The 25614-nt window shown below is 40.8% G+C and overlaps 1 protein-coding gene across 1 annotated transcript in view; it reads left to right on the top strand.

The window, feature by feature from the left end:
* LOC126176487 (anoctamin-7-like) overlaps positions 1-23663 on the top strand; it is a 272929-nt gene extending 249266 nt beyond the window's left edge. Inside the window, exons 15-17 of the mRNA XM_049923641.1 lie at positions 3134-3358; positions 6133-6264; positions 22591-23663. Of these exons, the coding sequence (XP_049779598.1) occupies positions 3134-3358; positions 6133-6264; positions 22591-22845 (612 nt within the window). The 3' untranslated portion in view covers positions 22846-23663. The remainder of the gene's footprint in view (positions 1-3133; positions 3359-6132; positions 6265-22590) is intronic.
* Positions 23664-25614: the final 1951 nt, after the last annotated feature.

Raw genomic sequence — 25614 nt, forward strand, 5'->3', positions numbered from 1 at the left:
AGTGTTATTGCCGTCTGCCAAACTTTCGCAATATCGTTGTCCACATCTATTCCACCGCTGCTCCTGACCCCTTGCCACATGGTTCATATCACTGCAATAAAAATAAGTGTAGACCTGTCCTATACATCCTTCCACCACCACCACCAACAACAACAACAACAACAACAACACCGCCAACAACAACAACAACAAAAACTACTACTACTACTACTACTACTACAACTACTACTACAAAAGCCCAGACACAGACACTACCTATCCCATCAAATGCAAGGCTGCCTATGGAAGCAGTCACATGATCTACAAACTAAGTTGCAACGACTGTGCTGCTTTCTACATGGGCACAAGAACCAACCAGCTGTCTGTCCACATAACTGACCACCCATAAATTGTGGCCAAGATACAGCCGGGCCACCCAGTTGCTGAACATGCTCAACACAACTTGCTTTATTTCAATAACTGTTTCACAGCCTGTACCATCTGGATTCTTCCCAGCAGCACCAACATTTCTAAATTGCATTGATGGGAATTGGGAACTCTCCCTGGAATATATCCTATATCCTATGTTCTATAACCTGTCTGACCTCAACCTTCACTATTGCCTATTCTTCACTCGCCTATTCCCTTCCCTGCTCCCATTCCACCATTACAGCCTTCTATTCCATCAACACTCCCAGTCTTTTTCCCCTCCTTTATTTTCTATCTCTCTCCTTCTCTGCTCTCCCTCTGTGTCCCCACCCTCCAACACCTTGCGACTGCAGCTAGCAGATCCTGTCTCCGCATGCTCTCACAATCAGCGTTACACCTTCCTCCGCCCCCTACCCTGCTATCCTTTCCCCTCTCCACCCCAGCATCCTCCTTCCGCACTCCACCCCAGCATCCTCCTTCCCCACTCCACCCCAGCATCCTCCTTCACCCCACCACCCCAGCATCCTCCTTACCCCAGCAGTGTTTTGTTGTGCCTGTCTACAACTTAATGTATCCTATGTGCAGTGAGTAGCAATCTAGCCTTTTCTTAATACTGTCATTATTCCATCGTGGATTTTCCTCTGTTTAACTTAAAATGTCACTACATAAGATGAAAGTTGGGGCCTTTTAAGATAATTTACTATGATGAAAATAGTAATTAAAATAATGAATTGATCAGATGTCACATTTAAATAAGTGGACTGTGACATGAGATCCCTGATAATGATACAAATGAAAAGCTGCACATATTTGAAGGAGTATTTGGAATAACGAACAGAACAATTCAGTACAAAACCCAGAAAGATTAAAAACTCAAGTTGTGTATAACTATGGTGATACCATTAATGCCCCATGGAATCATGATGTGGACACACACAAAAAAAAGATAGGAGCAAAACGTATGGGGCAGAATGGAGATTCTTGAGGGGAGTGAATGGTTGCACAGGAAGAGATTTAATTAGAAATGAAAATGTTTCAGTTTAATGCATATATTATTAATTAGGAAAATAATTGAATACAGAGATAAATGAAAACACCATGTATCCTATAAAATTCTGAGCTAGAGCTCCAAAGAAATGAGATGTATGTTGACAAATGAAATGTTGACCAAACACTTTTTGGAGATGGGACAGGCAGATGCCTAATCTCAATATGCAGTCTACAACAATAATGTAATATATTTGCTCATACTAAGATGGTACTTTGTTTACACATTATAAGTTTCAGTAAGTTAGTATCATCAGCATAATTACTCATCTGAGCACTACTAACATCAAGAATGAAGTTGTGTGTCCCACTGCTTGAAATAAATGAGAGATTTACAACTAACACTACCATCTTACAGTAATGTTGCATTTTGTTTAAATTTACTACCTTCTGCATTAGGTGAAAAATTCTGCATTGACAACTTCTAAATCTGTTTGTGGGGTGTACTTCATCATACGAGAAAGTTTAAGTAAAATATGTAAATCCTTCAGTATTTTAGTACAAAGAGCTCTGTGATAACTTTTGTTGAAGCAATGTTCAGAATACTACTGTGGCAAACTTTCTTAAACATGAGATAGCAAATTCATCATATTTAATGCTCTGATATTTGTGACAACACACTGAAAAACATATTGTGACTATAACAAAAAATCAAATTTTAATTTATTAATTTGAAGGTTGCTCATTACCATTAGAGTTTGTTACTGGTGGATAATGTGTACGTGCGTGTAGGGGGGGGGGGGGGGGGGTCCTTAAACAAAATAAAAAATTAAGAAACACTAAAACGTGTCATCACCACAAAGCATTTGTTTGTTAAACCCTCCTTTCGTATAAACAATTTCCAAGATGCCTACTGGAGCATGCTAGTCTCAAAAGTCTTGCCTCCTCCTTACAGTTTTCTTACTTCTTTTTTTTATATATAATTACCATACCACTTTATTTCATTGTCTTGTAATCTTCCTTCCACCATTGTTTTTCTGCCCCAATACAACTTGGTACTTTTCTGCTCCTATGCAACTTGGTACTTTCCCCATCCCTGTAATTCTGAGGTTCTTACATATTTGCTGTACATACACCTTATCACAAGATCTAACATTTTCATGATCATTATTACCATCAAATCTCAAACATTTTTTCTTTTTTTACCTGTTTTATAGTTACACAGAAAGATATCATTATAATAGTCCATTAAATCTTAAATTTTTAATCATTATTACATGGTTCATCGGAAGTAGTGCCAGTTATTATCTGTGACTACAGGCATTTGCACACTTGTATCTGTCATCTGCATTAAGCACAAAGTTTATAAGAAAGCAAGCTTGTGGTGAACAAAGTTTGTTTGTGGACTGGTGGAAAGTGCAAAGGAACATTCTTAGATGGCTATATGTGAAATTTATTTTGGAATGAGGTATGCACATGGATCTATGTGTATATTTAGATCTCATTCTAATTATTATATTTTTTAATGAACAGGAGTTGCAGTTCAAGTTAATTATGTTCTGTCATTCACTGAAATCAATTGTATTCAATGGCATCACATTAAGATTATGTTGAAATATTAATTTAAGAAAAAAATAATAAGAATTTCATTAATGCAATAAATAATAAATGCCAAGTTGTAATAATATTACACCACTAATGAGGCACTCAATAATTCTTCTAATCTTTGTTGTTACAGGGTTTCCTCATTGCTTTCACTTCAGAATTTTTACCCAAATTATTGTATCAGTACGAGTATGATTGGGATCTGACTGGATACGTGAATTTCACATTGGCATATGCTCCAAAGGGGAATACAACTGAACAGTGCCGTTATCGTGGATTCAGAGATGAGACTGGTAGTCACACACCATTTTTTTGGAGACTGCTTGCTGTGCGCTTTGCCTTTGTCATCATTTTTGAGGTATTTCACCCATGCTTTGTGTTATTTTCAGTTCCATCTCTTTATTTATAACAGTAGTCATATGTTGTTCTCAGACAATCACTATTCTCATTAGAATTGTCATCAGTTGGCAGGGGGACGTTCCAGTCACCATACCTTTAGAAATTGTATGCTGAACTGCTGCTTCAGTATTGTGCTATGTTACTGAAACTGTAAATGTTTACTTTAATAATGCTAAGACTCCTAAACTGTTATCAGAAACTATTCCAGTCCTCACTGAACAGTTTTCAAGTATTAAGCTTTTTAAAAATAACAATTATCATTGCATATAAAAATCTCAGATCTGACTTTTTATCAGAGTATGTTGATACATTCTATCCAGAGTTAGTGATGTCTGTCTCTAACCTCATCCTCATAACAACATTCCCAAAAGAATCAGAGATGGTACTGGCAGCTGTTTACAACTTTTTAGAGGCCAATAACTTTATTTATTGTGATACGTGAATGGTAGTAACTGATTAGTCTCACCATCGTGGCCAAACCAACCTAATTAAACATGAAATATTATATTTGTTTATTAAAGATAAAAGTCACTGTAACATCATCAATGACTGGGCCCAAATCTTTGACAGAATTTATGTAAAAAATACTGGAAAGATCTACATGAAGTTATTCAGCATCAATGTGGCTCTCGCAAAGTCAATGTCTGGTGCAGTTTGATAAAAGACCATGTGAGTGGTCCTTTAATTTTTGTAGAAAAAACAATAAACAGGGCTGTTTACTGTGACAAACTGACAAGAGTACATCTTTCCCCACATGGGCGATATTGAGGTGAAAAAGGGGCTTGTGTTTTTCCAACAAGACGGCCCCCCACCTCATTACAGTAACCATGTGTGTGCAGCTCTTGACAGTCGCTTTCCAGGAAGGTGGATAGACAGAGCTGGCCCACTGGACTTTTTCTTTTGGGGTCACATAAAAAATGTTGTGTACAGTGAAAAGATCAGAGACATCAATCATTTATGGGAAAGAATTGTTGCGGCAGTTGGAACAGTTACAACTGAAATGTTGGTGAATATGTTACGAGAAGTGGAATTTCATCTCGATGTGTGAAAGGCAACAAATGGATCCCATGTTGAACATTAAACAAAGCCTGAAGGAATTCTCTTTCATAATATGTACTCATTGCTGTAATTCTTCATTAATTTCCCCATTAAATTTATACTTAAGACTAAGTTCTTTTTCAAACACCCGTATATACAAAATGTACAGAACAAATTTAATTTGTATCGAGAATGTAGACAGATTATCAAAGTGGTACAGAATCCATGTTAGAGTACAACAAGGATGTTGGTAGTCACCATTCTTGTTCATTATTTGTATGGATAAAATTGTCTGACAGTAAAGACAAATGCCAGTTGGCTTCATTCGAATGAATAGGAACTCATAGTTGGGTGCTTTACTTTTTGCTGATGATTTGCCTCTTATAGTATCTTCAGAGAATGACCTGCAGTGTTTTGTCCACAATTTACAGCTTATATCTGAGATATATAGCAAGGACATGAACATCAAAAAAGCAAACATTGTGGCCTTCTACGCAAAATACCCAGTACAAAATAAGATCAATTTCAAAAATAGAATTCTGGAAAGAGTGAACACTTCCACTTATTTACACTACAAACTGTCCTTTCTGGAAGAAACAGACCTAACAGAAATAACTGCCAGGTATACAAAACAAAGGGAGTTGTTAATGATGTAATGAAGCCTTCCCTAGTCCAAAGCACACCAGAATATGCCTTTATAAGACCTTAGCGAGAGCTGTGCTGTGCTGCACTGGACAGCAGAGCGCAGACAATAAAAGCAAAAGATGGGAAAAGACTAACAATTTATGAAATGAAATTCTTCAAGAGAACAGCTTTTTACACTAAATGGGATCACAAAAGAAATGAAAATGTGTTGAAGGAACACAGACAGACAGAGAGACAGAGACACACACACAGAGAGAGAGAGAGAGAGAGAGAGAGAGAGAGAGAGAGAGAGAGAGAGAGAAGAAATTTTTTGTTGAATTTCCACATGGTTGTACATCCAAAATGTTTAAATTTACTTCTGTGTGAAGATTCATAGCTTCCAGCACATTTGAAAGGAAGCCACTACAAAAAATTATATTGTTGCTTTGTCTGTGGCAGCCGACAACCATTCTGCAATTCGGTACCACAATCGCTTAAAATCTGACGGCTTCAGTGCCATATCATTTGTTATCCCTCCGATATGAACTCTCACTCTCACCATATAGCTCTGTTACTTTAGCAGAAATTTCTGACATATGTAATATAATAAAAAATAAAGTGGAATGTAGCTACTGTCTTCAGATGAAGTTGTGTGAGGAAATGTCATAGATTTCCTCATCTAGCTTACATCACACAAGAAGATGAACAACATTTTATTCCCAAAACATTTCTGAGATTGTGTTCTAATTTGAAGCATTAGGATAGTTTGATTTAATATACTCCACTTTGGAGATCTGTGACTCATAGTTGTACAGCATAAGACAGTGAGAGTGAGAGTGAAATCTGTAGCACACACTATTTTTGGAACTACTTAAGAGAAAGTACTTAATTTGGTAGTGCCTCTCTATTAAATTAGCATGTTAATTTGACTATCAATTTTGTGCAGAATTTAAATTGTACAGTACCCCTTCACTCTAAGGCTGTATTACTGATTCTGCAGTTTAAGTTTCATGAACAACACCACGTTTTAATAAGATATTAATACTAAAGGAATTTTATCTGTGCTTTCAGCATGTTGTCTTTGGCATCTGCCGACTGATTGACATCTTGGTACCTGACATACCAGAAAGTCTTGAGCTGAAGATAAAGAGGGAACGTTATTTAGCAAAGCAAGCACTTCAGGACTCTGAAACAATCCTCAAGGTTTAGTGCAGTAATTTTGTTTTTAATTTATTCTTATGTATAGCAGTGTATGAGGAAATGCAAATCATCTCTGCTAGTCACAAGCCATCACACACACAGAAATTAATATAAAAATTATATGAATTAAATATTTAAAATTACTTCACAATTTGTAATACCTAAAAGGCAATAACTGATGCAAATTTGCACATCAAAAATCGCTTTCTTTCACTGTTTTCCTTGTTCTAGCTCTAATCTAAAACTATTTTAACAGTCCTCCTCTATTCCTTTTGTCTATTCTCATCCCATCCCTCCATGCAGTCCTTCTCAAAGATCGTTTCTAACTCTGCCCCTTGCAGAGCCCATAGTGTGTGTTGCCACTGCAAAATGCACAGTGAGATGGAGCTCATGATGTGAGTTGCCAGTAGACAAGACTAAACCACGTTAACTGTGGAATGGAACTGAAAACATTCCAGGAGTATTAAATGATACAGAAATATTATGGATACACAAAATTAGCACATTTTGAAGTAAATTTCTTTAAGTGGCAGTATGTTTGCAGAATGAGATTTTCACTCTGCAGCGGAGTGTGTGCTGATACGAAACTTTCCTGGCAGATTAAAACTGTGTGCACAGACCAAGACTCAAACTCAGGACCTATGCCTTCCGCAGGCAAGTTCTCTACCATCTGAGCTACCCAAGCACGACTCACACCCGGTCTCCGTCTCACGTTTGGAAGGTAGGAGACGAGGTACTGGCAGAAGCAAAGCTGTGAGGATGGGGCATGAGTCGTGCTTGGGTAGCTCAGATGGTAGAGCACTTGTATGCAAAAGGCAAAGGTCCCGAGTTCGAGTCTCGGTCCGGCACACAGTTTTAATCTGCCAGGAAAGTTTCATGTCAATATGTTCTCTCAACAAAATAATTTTAAATAGGTAGCTAACAAGTAGAGGTCTCAGGTGATGAGATCGACTTTTTGCAACCATTTTATGATGGTGTAGGTTAGGATCCTAGGTATGACAGTCTGAAGCCACTCACCATGGCAGACCCACGCTTGCAAGTAAATAAAAAATAAAAAAAAAAACAGCCTGCTGCTCTAGGCATCATAATACCGCCACATTTTCGACTAAGTTCATAGTGTAATGGATAGCATACTAGACTGGCAAATCGAAGGTGGTGAATTCAAATCCTTCAATTTTTTATTTTTATCAGAATGACTTCCACAATTAATTTTCTTCAATTACTGTATTTGGTTCTGATGTAATGATTTAAATTTTCTAATCCTTTGCCAATTCATTTTAACCATTGTATTAACTTTTTTATTCTATGAGGTTTCGAGATTGCAGCCAGATCATATAGACTTCTTGCCACAATATTCCGGGTGCCAACTGTCCAGCCATCTTTAGGTGAGTGTCTGCCACTGGAGACTGTTAGTTCACAATATCAGCTTTATAGAAAATATTGGCGTGGAAACGTACATTGGCAGCCATCACAGGAGCATCCTCTATCAAAACCCATGCCCTCAGCAAATACTGTTCTATCTGTGGCATATAGGTGCATGCATAAAGGTGATACTACACGTTCACCCACTGTCATATTGTGCGCTCACATCACTAGAGGCAAACATCAGATGTTGCCAGATGTTTAATTATGAATAAAATGTTTTCTCTCTGAGGAAATTAGAGTGATCACCAGGTCCCAAGCCGTGTCCAGTTGAAAGCTGCCATCATGATTTATAAGATTTCTTGATAGATGTATTTCCACAAACTCTTTAATTACTGAATCTGAAAAAGATCTCGCCAGGCCATAATTTTTGTGGCAGAATAATCCATAGTGTTGCTAGGTAATACAGTGTTCAGCTGTGTCCAGCTTACTGGGCTACAAAAGGCAAGTGTGGTGCTCATGTTCAACGCACCTTCCATGTGCTGTGCATATTGTCTGACATATGTACACTTTGCCACACTGACAAGCTTTTTTGTTAATCTGGCCTTCTGCAGACCCAGATTGTCTTTTACCTAACCGAGAAAGACACTAATCTTCACCGGTGGCCAAAAGATTACTCTAAGCTGATATTTCCTTAGGATCCCACCTACTTTAGATGAAAGGTTGCTGATTTACAGAAGGAAAGCCCTGGACTTGAAGTCTCCTTATCTTCTTGATGTGGTTGGTCACATTTCCTCCACCTTAGCACAGTACTAATCTGATGTGGACAGTAACCATTATCTATGAACCCTGACTTTAGATGTTCTTGCTCTTTTGTAAGGCTGTCTCCATTAGAAACAACATGAGCCCGATGCACCGATGTTCTAAGGATGCTGGTAATTTGTGAAGGGTGATGGCAGCTCAACGTTTGCAGCTAAAGGTCCTCATGAGTGGGCTTACGGCAGATAGGATGCCCTAATGGCCCATCCTCTCTCCTAGTAACAAAGATGACCAAAAATGGTAAGCAGTCGCCCTTCTCTATTTCCATTGTAAACTGAATGTTCTTTTGGATTGAATTTAGATGTTGCAAGAAGCGTGACAGTTCTTGTTCACCATGGGGCTGCATTATAAAAGTGTCATCTATATGTCACCAGAAGACTCTCAGTTTAAGTTCTGCTGAATCGAGTGCCCTTTCCTCAATGTCTTCCATAAAAACGTTAGCTATCGAAGAGGAGAGAGGAATGCCCATGACAACATCATCAGTCTGCTCAAGATATTTGTTGTTAAATAAAAAGTAGGTTGAGGAAAGTACATGATGGAAAAAGTGCTATTATATCGACCATGAACTTATTGCTGATGAGTGACAAGGAGTCCATAAGAGAAACCTTAGTCAAAAGTGAGATGACATCAAAGCTCACTAGTAAGTCAGTTTCACTGAGTTGAAGTGATTTCAGTCTATTGATAAAGTCAGCAGAGGTGTTGACATGATGCCCACATTTCCTCGCAAAAGGTCTCAGTAGAGAGATGAGATATATTGGTATATCGTAAGTGGGGGCATCAATACTACCCACGATCAGCTGTATTGGAACCTCATTTTTATGAATCTTCGGAAGACTATATAACCTGGGTGGCACAGAACTATGAAGACATGAAAAATGCCATGTACCTACTAAAGCTCCACTGCAAATGAGCAACATTTCTGCCATTGAAAGGCCCATGCTACGAAAGCTACAAGAAGCTGCTCACATGGTGGTTGTACCAGCCGATAAGGGAAACACCACTATGCTGTTTCCACATGAGGTTTATGAACAGAAGGCTTATAGCTTGCTGAGTGAACGAATGTATCAGAAGATTGACAAAGACTCCACAGGGAAAGTGGAAAGGAAAACATCAGCAATGCTGGATTCTTCTTCTGTTCTACAAGAAGTGGCCAAAAGATTAAGGCCTCATAGTTCTGTGCCACACAGGCTATATGATCTTCCGAAGATTCATTAAAAAAGAGGTTCCTTTATGGCTGATTGTCAGTCATATTGATGCCTCCCCCCTTTCCCCATAAAATTTGGCAATACATTTCGCCTCTCTCCTGCAACTTTTTGTGGGGACGTGCATGCAACTTTGCTGACTTTATTAATAAACTGAAATCACTTCAACTCAGTCAAACTGACTTACTAGTAAGCTTCAATGTTTTCTCTCTTTCCACTAAGGTTCCTCTTAAGGACTCTTTGTACTCATCAGCAATAAGTTCAAGGCCAATATAACATCACTTTTTCATCATGTTGTTTCCTCAATGCGCATTTTATTCAACAACAAATATTTTGAGCAGACTGACTGTGTTGCCTGGGCAATCCTCTCTCCTCTCCAGTAGCAAACTTTTTTATGGAAGATGTTGAGGAAAGGGCACTTGATTCAGCAGAACTTAAGCTGAGAGTCTTCTGGTGGCATGTAGATGACACTTTTATAGTGTAGCCCCACGACGAACAAGAACTGTCACGCTTCTTGCAACATCTGAACTCAATTTACATCATCATCCAGTTTACAATGGAAATAGAGAAGAGCGGTTGCTTACCATGTTTGGTCGTCCTTGTTATTAGGAGAGAGGATAGGCTCTTAGGGCATTCTATCTACCAAAGCCCACACATATGGACCTTTATCTGCAAGTGTCGAGCTGCCATCACCATTCACAAATTACCAGTATCCTTAGAACGTTGGTGCTCTGGGCTCATGTTGTTTCTAATGGAGGCAGTCTTACAAAAGAGCAAGAACATCTACAGTCAGGGTTCAAAGATAATGGTTACTGTCCATACCAGATTAGTACTGTGCTAAGATGGAGGAAAAGTTATCACCCATAACATCAAGAAGATAAGGCACTGTTCAAGTCCAGGGTGTTCCTTCCGTAAGTAAGCAACTTTCCATCGGAAGTACGCAGGATCCTAAGGAAACGTCAACTGAAAGTAAGTAAGAAAGTAAGAAAGAAAGATTAGTGCCCTTCTTTGTTCAGTAAAGGATGATCTGGGTCTGTGGACGGTCAGGATTTACAAAATTCTTTGTAAGTGTGGCAAAGTGTACATAGGTCAGAAGATACACACAGCAAGTGAAAGGTGCATTGTACATCTATGCCACACTTGCCCTTCGCAGCCCAATAAGTTGGCCATATCTGTGCATTGTATTACTACAGTACACACTATGGATTATTCTGCCACAAAAATCTTAGCCCTGGCGAAATCTTTTTGGGATTCAGTAATTAAAGAGTTTGTGGAAATACGTCTAGCACAAAACCTTATAAATCATGATGGCAGCTTTCAACTAGACAAGGCTTCAGACCCAGTAATCACTCTAATTCCTTCTGAAAGAAAACATTTTATTCATAATGAAACGTCTGGCAACATCCAACGTTTGTTTCTAGCAATGCAAGCACATATTCAGACAGAGGGCGGACATGTAGTATCACCTTTATGCATGCACCTGCTCACCACAGATGGGACAGCATTTGCAGAGGGTGCAGGTTTTGATAGAAGGTGCTCCTGTGACTGCCGCCAATGCTCTAGCATTTCCGTGCCAATTTTTTGATATAAAGCTAACACAGTGAACTAGCAGTCTCCACTGGCGGATGCTCATCTGAAAATTGCTGGACAATTGACAGATTTATTTTTCATTGAGATGTACAGTTTTTCAGGTGTTAGTACTCAAATAAATGTTTAAAACACAGATTGTTCTCTCACAATAGACAAAATATGAAAGTTGGCTTTCTACATTCACATTGTTTCTTCATCAAATTCAATAAGAAGTACACTTAATTGATATTATGAAATATTGTCTTTTCATTACCTGACTTCAATCAATATCAGTCACAACTTAGCATGTTTCAAAAGACTGATGCACACATAATCCAATGAACAATTGAATGTCTTTTGATTATGTTTTCAAATTTAGCAATTTCATGCTTACCTTGAAGTAATTCAAGTGTGCTCTTAAGTTTTTTTACAATATTTTTTCACCCAATGGTAAAAATGTATGTCACATGACTGACAGGGGGAAGTACACTTTAGATGAATAATTTTCACAGTGCATATAGCTTTCCCAGCACTGATCATAGAACGAAGGCTTTCCAACACTGTTCACAAATATGTCATCGTATAATTTGTTGTCCATCTGACCACTCCATGAATCGTCTAGTACAAAGTGTAATTTTCTTTGATGTACAGTTTCATGACAGATTGCAAATATTGTCTGTACAGTTCTTTTGTTAATTTTCCTGATTTTCAGATGACAACAGTATTTCTGTATTCTAATTCCAAATGTTCAATTTCTTTAGAAACCGTAGGTCCAGATTTTTTTGCGACTTTCTACATACATAAGAACACGTGTGGCAGCTATTCTTTGACAAATGTCAAAGCATATTCCACTGTATATGAATGTGTAGTTTTCGTCAAATTTCTCTTTTGCACCAAAACTGTTTTTGTGCGTCAAAACTGTTTTTGTGCGCCAAAACTGTTTTTGCGCGCCAAAACTGTTTTTGCGCGCCAAAACTGTTTTTGCGCGCCAAAACTGTTTTTGCGCGCCAAAACTGTTTTTGCGCGCCAAAACTGTTTTTGCGCGCCAAAACTGTTTTTGCGCGCCAAAACTGTTTTTGCGCGCCAAAACTGTTTTTGCGCGCCAAAACTGTTTTTGCGCGCCAAAACTGTTTTTGCGCGCCAAAACTGTTTTTGCGCGCCAAAACTGTTTTTGCGCGCCAAAACTGTTTTTGCGCGCCAAAACTGTTTTTGCGCGCCAAAACTGTTTTTGCGCGCCAAAACTGTTTTTGCGCGCCAAAACTCCAGTGTTCGATGATATGTTGACACGTAATTGCAACCCATGTGATCAGTATTAAGAGCAAGGTTTGGATTGTAATTGCCCATTATCTGCACTATTTGTATTCTGAATTGTTCTGCTTGTTTCTACAGTTTCTTAAAGTGTTGCTACATTATTTGCATTGACGAATTTAGTCACTTTTCTCTCTAACATATTCTGTGTTTTATTTTAAAATTCTTTTCCCAGGTCCCACTTGCAAAGAATGAAAAGTTTTCTGATGAATATGTAACAGCAATAGTACTGCCCATCGTTGCAGTGTATGCATTGTCACTTGTTTGTGGCACGTCCAAGCATCCTTAAATTTTCAAATATTCGGTATCAATTAAACACAGCTTATTGGATTTAGTTTCTCCTTGTTTGACATCTTGTTTCCATTTCCTCAAGTATTCTTTTCTGTGTAAAAGAGAGAAACCACTTTGTTGAATACTTCTTAGTGAATAATTGCAACGGGCTTCAGTGAAGGCAATTGCTTTTGCTTTGTATTGTAATGAATGTATGTCGATGGAGGTGCTTGAAAAGTGGATGGGTTAAAACATTCATCCATGTCTTCATCACCAACCAGTACACTGCAAAGAACAAATTTTTTTGTGTTAGTAATGGACAAGAAAACCTGAAAGTTAACAGATAGTAGTATAGAAAGGCTTACCTCATCATACAAATGCTCTTCATCAGTCTTTCTGATTAAAAAGAGGTCCTCTTCTTGAACAATAACTCTCTCCTTCTAAAAACATCACATTTGAATCAATTAAAGGAAGAGAACTAATGATGGAAGTCATTTTGATAAAAATTAAAAAATAACTTACAGGACTGTGACAGGATTTGAATTTTTTTTCACAATATCAGTGTTTAAACACACAGTTTGGCCTACAAATGTAGTTCTTTATCATTTATTTCAGTTTGATAGTTTCTTCTGTGGAACACTAATGCCAATCAAGAAAAGTGGTCAAGGTGTTCACATCAAAAAGAGTTAGTTAATTCAAAAAGACACTTGTAATATAACAGATGAAACTGACTTATAAATGCTTTTATATGCAGAGCTGTCATCCAGCATTCTGTCCTTTTGTGACAACTTTGAATTAATTAATTTCCCATAGTACAAAAGTCCAATTGAAAACGTCTACTACAGCCACTTGGCTTTTTTTTTTCTGACAATAGAGAATGTGCATAGAAATCAGACAAACATACGTTGGGTCCTGTTGCAATGGCTCTGGCCACAGTACCTCCTTAGGTAGGGAAAACAGATTACAATATAATCTTTCAGATAATTGCATGTAGTTTCAACATTTATTAATTTTTTTCACTTAAAAGTATTTGGTGTTATACCTTATAATTGGAGATTGAAAATTTGTAAATGGCAAACATCTATCAATAACTATGGTTCGTTAAAAATTTAATATATCTTGGAGTGGCCATTTCCCCTCCTCCCTACCCCTCAACCCCCACCCCCAACCCCCCCGGGGGTCCACAACTCTTTTGTGGATACGTGCGGGGCGAGCACGGGGCCCCGAGCCATTGCAGCCTTCTTTCTCTCCAGGGCTGCATTTCCTTTCCCTTCCCCTCCTTGCTCCTTTCCCCTCGCCCTCTCCTCTCCCTCTCTTTGTGTCCTTGCTTATGTTGGCCCCGCTATCCTCCTGGTTCTGTTGGTTTTCTAATTTGGCTTTGTTGCATAATCATCTCCTCCTTTTGGCATTCCTTGGTCCCCCTCTGGGGTTTGACCTCCATTACAAAATTTCTCCTCCGTAGTGTGAGACGTCTCCGACGTGCGCCCTCCTAGTACATTCCATCTTTTCTTTCACGTCGTTGTCTGATGCTAGGGTGCATAGCCAGCACGGTAGCCAGCCCGTGTGGTGGGGTCGCTATGTACCCTTTTGGTTGAGCCCCCTGAACACACAGGGATCACACTTCTGATACCTGAGCTGTGACCTCCTCATGCATGCCTTGGAGTGGTTGCTCGTCATTCTGGAGCATCGGAACTCCTGGCAATGGCCGCCGTGCCAGACGGCCCTTGCTGTGGCTGGGTGGCGCCCATGAGGAGAGCCCCTGATCGGAGTGGGTGGTATCAGGGCGGACGCTATGCAAATGAAACGCATACGGGTCCAGAACTCTGGCCGTTCTTCTGCGGCCGTCTCTCTGCATGGAACTGATTCCTCAAGTGCTGCTTCTCTTGCCCCTTTGGCCTTCCCTTCCATGGCTACCCCCTGGGAAGAGGGCCAGGCCTGTCGGCTAGGGGCAAAACCTTTCCCCCGTTACCTAGTTTGCACCAGGACTGATGGAGATACTTTCACAAATACCAAACCTTTATTCTTTGTGGAACACATTGAAGACAAGTTTGGCGAAGTGGACTCCCTGAGCAAGATGCGGTCGGGTTTGTTGCTGATAAAAACTGCTTCAGCTGCCCAATCTGCAGCCCTTCTTGCCTGTACCCATCTTGGCACAATACCTGTGTCCATTACCCCCCACCAGTCTCTAAATATGGTACAAGGTGTGATTTTTCACAGGGACCTCATCCTTCAAACTGATGAGGAACTTAGGGACAATCTCGGACGGCGGGGTGTTCACTTTGTTCGGCGTGTTCAGAAGGGTCCTAAAGACAATCGTATTGATACTGGTGCCTTTATCCTGGCCTTTGAAGGGGATACCCTCCCTGAGAAAGTTAAGATTATGGTCTATCGCTGTGATGTGAAACCGTACATCCCACCTCCTATGAGGTGTTTTAAGTGCTTGCGTTTTGGACACATGTCTCCCCGCTGTTCACAGGCCCCTCTCTGTGGTGACGATGGACGTCCACTCCATGAGGGGAGTCCCTGTGTTCCCCCTCCTGTCTGTGTAAATTGTCATGGTAGTCATTCTCCACATTCACCAGATTGCTCTGTATATAAGAAGGAAAAAAAGATACAGGAGTATAAGTCCCTCGATTGTTTAACCTACACAGAGGCCCGTAAGAAATATGCAAGACTCCACCCTGTGTCCATGACATCTAGTTACGTCTTGGTTACATCTTCACCCCTTCCTCCCCCTTCCTTACCCCCATCCCGGACCCCTCTCCTCCCCCCCTCCCCTGCGGCTCCCACACCTTCTCCTCTGGGCGCTGCTCCCCCTCCCCAGCCAGAGAAGTGTCCCACTCCTTCGGTGTCTGCCGGTCAAGGGCGCCTCTCCCGAGATGCCCCTTCCCGGCACCTTCCAGGCCAAAGGTCTGCTGCCACGCGACGACCGCGAGAGCCGCGGTCTGTTGGCCCCCAGGTCGCCCGGTCTCTTTCTGTTCCTGATCTTGCTGCAGCTGGCTCCTTCATGCCACACAGCCCTCCTCGATCTCAGCCTGAACGGAAGAAGAAACATAAGTCCCGGGACAAAGAGCCTCTGGTGTCACCGGAGGTCCCTTCCCCGACTTCACAACCGGATTCTGACCTGTCGTTCATGATGTAGCCCCCCCACCCCGTTGTCGGTGACGGGTGGGGACCCGGCGGTATGACTGGATTTAAAGTGTTCAGCCCCCATTTAAACCATCGTTCTGTGGTTCTCCAATGGAATTGTAATGGATACTATCGCCACCTTCCGGAATTGAAATCCCTTCTTACGTCCTACTCTGCAGCTTGTGTGGTTCTCCAGGAATCTCATTTTACTGATGCTCACTCACCGACCCTCCGTGGTTTCTGTGTTTTCTGTGTTTTCTGTCGAAATCGGGTCGGACCCCTGCGGGCTTCTGGTGGCGTTTGTACATTGGTCCGTACAGACATTGCTAGCATGTGGATTCCTCTTCAAACTACATTGGAAGCGGTTGCTGTTCGGGTCCACTTCGACTCTGCAGTCACAGTTTGCAATCTTTATCTCCCTCCTGACAGGACTCTTACACCTGCTACCTTAACCGCCCTTCTTCAGCAACTCCCTCCTCCCTTCCTCCTCCTCGGGGATTTTAATGCTCATCATCCTTTGTGGGGCAGTGCCTTTCCATCTAGATGAGGTCTTCTTATAGACCAATTTATTGCAGACCACGACCTGTGCCTTCTTAATGATGGCTCCCCTATTCATTTCAGTGCCGGTCATGGTACCTTTTCTGCCATTGATCTTTCTCTTTCTTCTCCCTCTCTCCTCCCTTCATTGCACTGGTCGCCACACAACGACCTTTGTGATAGTGACCATTTCCCGTTGATTATCACGCTCCCTTCCCGCTCCCCGATGGACAGGTTGCCTCGTTGGTCTTTCCAACGCGCTGATTGGCCTCTATACACTGCACAGGTCGTGTTTTCTCCCTCTTTGTCGGGTTGTATTGATGATGTCCTATGTGACGCGTCTGACGCGATTGTTCGCGCTGCTAGCCTTGCTGTCCCGCGCTCATCTGGACTATTTCGTCGCCGGCAAGTCCCGTGGTGGAATACGGCTATTGCCATTGCCATCCGTGATCGCCGTCAAGCTTTGCAACACTTTAAGATGCACCCATCCGTAGCCAGCCTTACTACCTTTAAACGCCTTTGCGCTAAAGCCCGTTATTTAATCAAACAGAGCAAGCGGATATTTTGGGAACGATTCGTTTCTTTCCTTGGTTCTACTGTCCCTCTGTCATGGGTATGGGCTACACTTTGCTCTCTCCAAGGTTGCCATCGGCAGTCCACCCTCGCAGGCCTTCACCTCCCAGATGGCCTTTGTATGGACCCATTAGTTCTTGCAGAACATCTAGCGACCCATTTTGCAGTGGCATCAGCGTCAGCCTCCTATCCAGCTGCTTTCCTTCATCAAAAACAGCGGGCTGAAGTTTCCACCTTATGTTTCACCCCTTGTGAGTCAGAATCTTACAACGAACCTTTTACTGAATGGGAATTTCTTTCTGCTCTATCTTCTCATGATACGGCCCCTGGCCCAGATTCCATTCATAACCAACTGCTTCAACATCTCAGTGCTCCGCAACGGCAACATCTTCTTTGGGTGTTTAACCGTATCTGGCTCCAGGGTGACTTCCCTTCTCAGTGGAGGGATAGCATTGTGGTTCCTGTCCTTAAGCCTGGTAAGAACCCCCTATCTGTTGACAGCTATCGGCCAGTTAGTTTGACCAATGTTGTTTGTAAGTTACTTGAACGGATGGTAGCCCGTCGGCTCAATTGGGTCCTCGAATCTCGGGATCTATTGTCCCCTTACCAGTGTGGCTTTCGAGAGGGACTGTCTCCAATCGATCATTTACTCCGCTTGGAATCCGCAGTCCGGCAGGCTTTTTCCCAGCGCCGCCATTTGGTTGCAGTGTTTTTTGACCTTCGCAAGGCCTATGACACGGCCTGGCGCCATCACATCTTACTTACCCTTCATCAGTGGGGTCTTCGGGGCCCACTCCTGATTTTTATCCGCCAGTTCCTGATCCATCGGTCATTCAGAGTCTGAGTTGGTACTGCTTTTAGTTCTCCATGGACCCAGGAGACGGGCATCCCACAGGGTTCTGTCTTGAGTGTCCTTCTTTTCCTCATTGCTATCGATGGACTTGTGGCCTCTTTCGGTCCCTTGGTCGCCCCTGCCCTGTATGTGGATGATTTCTGCATTTGGGTTAGTGCCTCCTCGATGGCATCTGCAGAACTGCAGCTCCAGGTAGCTATACGGCATGCCTCTGCATGGACCCTCTCACATGGGTTTCAATTATCTCCTTTAAAATCGCGAGTGGTCCACTTCTGTCGCCGTACTACGATCCATCCTGATCCAGAGCTCTGTCTCGCTGCACAAAGATTGCCTGTGGTCCCACAGTTTCGTTTCTTGGGTCTTCTTTTCGACAACAAGCTCACTCGGCTGCCCCATATCAGACTCCTGAAGGTAGGATGTTGCTGTAAACTCAATGTCCTTCGCTTCCTTGCCCACTCCTCTTGGGGTGCGGACCGTTCCCTCCTCCTCCGTCTTTATCGTGCTCTAGTTCTGTCTCGCTTGGACTATGGTTGTCAAGTTTATGGTTCAGCTGCTCCTTCCACACTGCACGTGCTGGGTCCAGTCCACCATCGTGGTACCCGTTTGGCCACCGGTGCCTTCCCTACTAGCCCTGTTGATTGTCTCCTGGTTGAAGCTGGGATCCCCCCCCTTTCTGTTCGGCGGTCCCAGCTTCTGGTGTCTTATGCACTCAGTATCCGTTCCTCTCCCACTCATCCTTCCTATTCTATCCTGTTCCCAGACCATGGAAGTCGCCCACCCGACTCCCGCCCTCGGGCGGGTTTACCAGTTGGGCTGCGCCTTGCGTCTCTTTGCCGTGATTTTCAGCTTCCTTCTTTGTCCTGTCTTCCTCGCTCCCTCCCCTCTACCCCTTCTTGGTTAGTTCCTCGGCCTCGAATTCGGATGGATCTCTGGCGAGGTCCGAAAGATTCCATCCCCCCGGTGGTGTTCCGTTCCTTTTTCCGCCAAATTTTATGGGAGTTTCGGGATGCTTTTGTTTTCTACAATGATGGCTCTAAATCTGCTGATCATGTGGGGTATGCCTTCACATCCTCTGTCAGAACGGAAAATCATCTGCTGCCACCTATATGTGGGGTGTTTCCTGCGGAATTGATGGCAATTTCCCAGGCCCTTACCTTTATTAAACAGTCCCAACACAACCGCGTTTTGTTATGTACGGACTCGATGAGTGGCCTTCTTGCTATTGACCGGTGTTTTTCGCGCCATCCCTTGGTCTCTGCCATCCATGACCATCTCGCTGATATTCACCGTGCTGCTTGTTCCATTGACTTCCTTTGGGTCCCTGGCCATGTGGGTATCCCGGGTAATGAGCTCGCTGATTGTTTGGCTGGGGGAGCAGTCACTTACCCCCCATTTTCTGTAACCCCTCCTGCAGTGGATTTACGGCTTCACATCAAATCCCGCTTCGCACAGTCATGGGCCAATTCTTGGGAGGCTACTCCCCTGTCTAATAAACTTCGTGCAATTAAGGTGACACCAGGCCCGTGGAGTTCTTCCTTTCACCTCTCCCGAAAGGACTCGATCACACTGTGTCGTCTCCGCATTGGCCATACCAGGCTGACCCATGGTTTTCTTTTGCATGATGAGCCACCCCCACTATGTGGTTGTGGAGCCTTCCAGTCAGTAGCCCACATTTTGGTTGAATGCCCCCTTCTTTTGGCTCTGCGTGCTAAGTACAGACTCCCCCCACAGTTTACCTTTGATGTTGGCTGACGATTCCCGGATGGTCTCTCTGGTTCTCGGTTTCCTCCAGGAAAGTGGTTTTTATTCTCAGTTTTAAGGTTTTTAATCTCTCTCTGGTGTTGGGGCAGGGACGGTGAGTGTTTGGGTGTCTCCCACTGTAAGCTGTGTTCGGAGATTCTGATTCCCCTCCCTGACCGAAATCCTCTTTTCTTCCCCTTTTACTCTGTTTTTACCCTTTTTTTAAGGCTTGGTTAGTCTTTCTATTCCCATACGTACTTTCTACATTCTATCAGTTGTACCTTTTACGTCACAGGTGGTCTTGCCTATGCTGCTTCAGCATAGTGTTGGGTTCGTTCTCTTGCCGACTTCCCTCATTTTGTTTTTTACCAATGACAACATGACTGCCCTTTTACGTTTTTACCATTTTCCGTTTTATTTTTCTGACTTTACTGAGATGTCCCATTAGCGGAATGGAGCCTATTTGAAACAAGGGACTGATGACCTTGCTGTTTGGTCCCATAAACCTCAAACAACCAACCAACCAACCAACCAACCAACCAACCCACCCCCCACCCTCTTTCCCATCTTTCCCATGTGGTCCCGCGTGTTGCTATACAATGTCAGTATTAGCTCTTTTAATAATAATAATAATAATAATAATAATAATAATAATAATAATAATAATAATAATAATTTGATGACCACTGCTCTAGAGTGGCAGGCTAAATTTTGTTTCGCCTTTTACTTGTAAGCTAGGACATACCACAGAGTGAATGGCTTCAGGGTCTGATATCTGGGTTTTTAATAAACAGTGTCATACAGGTTGTTGCAAAAAGTTAATCCCAGCACTGAGGACCTCTCCATGTAAGTATACGAACAGGTTAGCCATTTAGTTGTAAGGATTATTGAGAGTGTTTTTCCTTACAATATCCAAAATTAGTTAAGGCTTTCAAAGAAAAATCAGTACACTGATGACAGTTCTGCTAAGTCCTGTAAATCAGTGGAGAGAAACCTGTCTCATTTTAGTAAGCCTGGGAGCATAAGGCAACACTAACTGGAGATTCACAGTGTTAAGATAGTTTGATGTTATAAAGTCTCATTGATTTTCCACAGTCAAGTTTGTACATTAACATATCTAAGAGAGAGATGAGAAAGTAGCATGTAAGCCATTATCAATTGTTAATATATATCCAGAGTGTAACAGGTATAAGCACAGATATTTCTATTTTTAGTACTTTAATATGTACACATCTCAAAGTTTCCTCCCCCACCCCCACCATTCATATCAAGCAGTCTTTCCACAAACACATAACAAACTTTGCAACCTGATGTTTCCTGCTTAGCCGTAACAGCATCACTAAATAAACTACACCTGTCTGTATAGACTGACAATTTTGTATCCATGTGTTCACACTTTAACACCTGACATGCTGCCCTGGGGAAAATAAGCATTAATGGTTTGCTCTTGCCACATGCACAAGGAGGTACTAACCAACCTAAAAACATACTATTCCTATAGCTATAATTTTTGGAATAGAAAGTGAAAAGGGCCTTCTTTTCAAAAATTTTGACTTTTGAGTTACTGTAAATTTTACGTTCAGCATTAAATTCTAAAAAAAAAAAAAAAAAAAAAAAATTGAGTGAGTTCCCTTCAAGCCTTATTGACTATTCCTTGATGTCTCAGGATGTGTCCTATCCTCTGATCCTTTCTTTTAGCAAAGTTGTGTCATAAAATTCTCTTCGCTCCAATTCATTTCAGTACCTCCTCATTAATTACTCCATTCACCAACCTGTTCTTCTGTAGCAGCACATTTCAAAAGCTTCTATTATCTTCTTTGCTGAAATGCTAATCATCCACATTTCACTCCTGTACAAGGCCACAGTCCAGACAAATACTTCAAGAAATGATTTTCTAACACATTTTTATGTTAGATGTTGACAAATTCCTCGCTTATCAAAAGTGCTTTCCTTGCAACAGTCATTTTCCCAGTATCCCAGCAATGAACTGAAACTGCCACCTGCCTTACCTGTGACTGAGCCTGTATGATCATTCCACTTCATATCCTTGAGTTTATAATCAGCTTCTAATGACCTCATTTTCAATGAACACTTTATATGCAAACTAAATGGTTTTGAAGCACATTCAAGCAGCCCACTGTTTTGACTGTCTGCATCCCCCCCTCTTCCCCAACCCCCTTCTTGTCTGTGAGGTATAACTGTGATTTCACATTTCAAATGCACTCACATAATAATACCTTAAGTTCTTAAGATAGTGCTTCATCTTGCTGTAGTTGCAGCCTAAAATATTTAACTGCCAGTTTGGTATTCAGGCATATAACCCATCATCAGTGGTATCTGATACAAAGGACAAACAAATAAACGTATAAATATCATTGTCTTTAACATAAGAACATTTCTATACATTACAGAAGTAGTATTAGGTTACTTACACATAGTGTGTGTCAGTAATTAGATGATTGGGGGGGGGGGGGGGGGGGGGAAGCATGGATTCATGGAAGTTGGGGAAAAGGAGTTGGGAATATAGGTCACTTAAACCCTATGCTAAGAAGGACCTACCTGTTGTGAAAAATCTGTCAACATTACATGAGTTACACCTCTTGAAAGTATGTGGTGGCCAGCCATTTTCTCTCTTCATGGTTTTATTAAAAATTTGATAAATAGCTCTGTGTAATGTAAATTTCATATTGTCTTTAGCCTAGGTAATGCAGATGAGAGGCTGATAATCAGAGATCAAAAATAAAAACATCAACATTGTGTGTGTGTGTGTGTGTGTGTGTGTGTGTGTGTGTGTGTGTGTGTGTGTGTGTGTGTGCGCGCAAGTTAGTTTAAGTGCAAGTATGTCAGTCCCCAGTTATTAAAGAGAAGATGGGCTGTGTATGTGACATGTCTAAGTAACTAATAAATTTACAGATGACAGTGATTTCCATTTCAAGCAAGAGCCTAATAATTTTTGCTTTTGAATAGGTTGCTGCAAGGAAGGATGAAGATGAGGAAGAGCTGTTGCCTAATGGAGGCATGGCTTTAGATTTGACAGCAGAACTTGGAGACATGACAGCTGAACTGGAGCACCTAGCAGCTACTGCCCCAGTTCTCCCAGCAGCACCATCTCTGTCAGTATGTACAACTGCCGTACAGCCAGAAAGTCAACTACAGAAGCCAGAAAGTTCCACATCACTCAACATGGATGTAAGTCCAGTTCATGCAGGAGATGGCACCTGACAAAAACTTTCCACTCTCTGAGGAGGGGGTCGGGCCCTTAAAAGCAGGGTCCAACGTAAGCAATACAGGCTTCCAAGACCTGACTATGTCTTGAAAGACCTAACATAGAAGCACAAATACGGGAAGTAAAGTTCAAAGTTATGCAATTCAGAGTTATGTTGTCAGAGGCACACCTCTGTTTTTCACCATATTGTTGCTATTTTGTACAATAAATTCATGTTAAATCAGGAAATAGTCCTGTGTGCGACATTCCTAATTATGGAACAAAACAAGTTCAGTGTGAAAGTCATGTAAAAGTTTCATATTTCTTATATAAGGATACTCCAAAGAGAAGTTCCTTTGGATAAGGAAGTTATGTACATAGTGCTGTACATGTCAGTTTGACCTCGGGCACTTCAGTCGGTGAAGTTGCTGCAGAGGTGTTAATGGCTGCATATGACTGGATATTTATACTGCACTATGAATTTTTTATTTATTGAAAGCCATATGAGTAAGTGGCTTTATTGTTATTTCTAAGCCCTAAAACAAACTGCCCTCCATTTTTATATTGTCGGCTGAGAGTAGAGCATCTGTTTTGTAAATGTATGAGAGAGTGGTATGCTTGGTTAAATAATAAAGTTCTGAATGTGGTGTTTGAACAATTATCGTCAAATGAAGATTAAAGAACTCTGTCGTCATATATTTACTGAAGATATATGTATGTACAATAACATTTTCGAATGTTGTTACATTTATTTAAGCTTAGCTGTGATTTATCATTCCACAATAATTCTTTACTTAATAAGCACTGAATAATGACTGGTAACTAAAAATTTAAACAAAACGTTTAAATTATTGACATATATTAAACGCCATCAATGAGTGTCTTTTAAAAAGTTACTTGGAAGAGATATTTTTAATTAATTCAATGCTTTATGAAAAGGGGATTTTTGTGCTGTCATAAAAACTGTCTTTCATTGCAAATAATAATATTAATTGTTATTGCTGTTGTTAAAATATGTACCTTATTTCTTAAGTCAATTGTAAATAGAGCCAGGAAATATTTTATAAGCAAAATACTTTAGTAAGATATTCTTGAATGGAAATTCAGATATTTAAGAGCAGGAAGAATTTGAATCTGAAAGTTGTATCTTCTTCTTGTCTGCCACCTTAGTATTATTTCACTTTTATAGTAAGTACATAAAGTCTAATGATTCTAAATTTACTGTTAAGGATTCAAATATGTTGTCTTTCAATCACTTTTTCAGAGCTGCTGAACATTATAGGAATCTGTACTGGTAATTAACATGCCACATGTTAGTTTTAGTGCATACTTGAAGTTAAATGATAATATTGCATAAGAAATATCTGTTCTGCATAGGAAATTGTTTCAAAATTATTCAGTCAACCCCCTACAATGGTGTAGTGTAATTGTATGCAAAGTTAAAATTGTATAGACTGGCTATAAGACTGTACAGTACATTCCAGACTGAAAAACAAATATTTTATGTATGTAATACGTAACTCTCTGCCTTGTATGCAGCCTAAGCAAATCATTTGGATATTTTGATGATCATGGTATGTCTTCTCATCTTAAGTAGCCACTGTCTCCACATCACTTCAACAAATTTGTTTAATCTTTTCATGCTGTAATTGGTTTCTCTATTTTGTATCTGTCAGTGCAATTCATAAATAGTATGAACCATTTCTGTGATATTTTTTTTAGTTCTTTGCTTACTTCATCATACTACTATACTACTGTTCTGGTTTATTTTCAACTGAGATTTTTAATCTCTGCTACACATAAGGTTGAAGAAAGAGACACAATCTGTCAGAAATAGTGTGTCCATATTGCAGCACAAATGGAATGGCAAAACACTTGGAATCACATCTTAGTCTATCCAATATCCTTGTGCCATGCCCTAGAACATTCACCTTACAGTCTCTTAACTTAGTGTACAGTCTCTTAACTTGGTTTATATTTCACATATTTCATTACTTCTAAATTTCCTCATTCACTGGGAAATGGTGCATTGATTAAGACACTGGACTCATAATGTATGGTGCTCATATCCCAGTAAGATTTTAGTTGATTTTTAAGGCACAGCCCCATCCTCAAACCTTCCTTTCTCTCCAAATGAATGATCTCTTAATTTCTAAACACCATTAAGTAGCCACAGAAGCATTAAACTCAAAGTAAATTCTATTTTTACACAATTCATGCAATTGCATGATCTGAACTTCTCAAGAATGTATCAGCATTGTTCTTATCACATACAATCCCAATTACTCAAAAACACACAGATCACCTTATCTGTACACAAAATTGGAAGAATTTACAATATAAATTATTGGTCCACACATTTCATCACTACAGTTTTTGTGAAACAGTTAACTGCCTGCTTCTCCACAGTGCATCATTAAGTGATTTCAAATGGGATTGTTTTGTTACTTTCTCAAATTCCAAATTCAACACTGAAGTACATTGCTTTAGAGCACAAAGTACGGTACAGAGCTCTGTTCAGAATGTCTTAAAGGGTGAAAAGTATTAATCTGCTATTTTGTTATTTCATTTTAACGATTATTGGTGAACCGTGTTTCCCTTAAAGTTGTGAATTCGCTTTTCTCAGGCAGTTATTTTTGGACTTGACATCCTCACATAACAGACTCAGAAATATTTGTTCTTTATGTTTGTGTTTTATAGAATTTTCTTCAAAAATTTCCTTAATCACACATACAAGGCATATTTGAAAGTCAAATCCTGCTTGTCTGTTGTGAGGACCCTACTGC

The sequence above is a fragment of the Schistocerca cancellata genome, chromosome 3, assembly GCF_023864275.1.
Source record: "Schistocerca cancellata isolate TAMUIC-IGC-003103 chromosome 3, iqSchCanc2.1, whole genome shotgun sequence".
Lineage (NCBI taxonomy): Eukaryota > Metazoa > Arthropoda > Insecta > Orthoptera > Acrididae > Schistocerca > Schistocerca cancellata.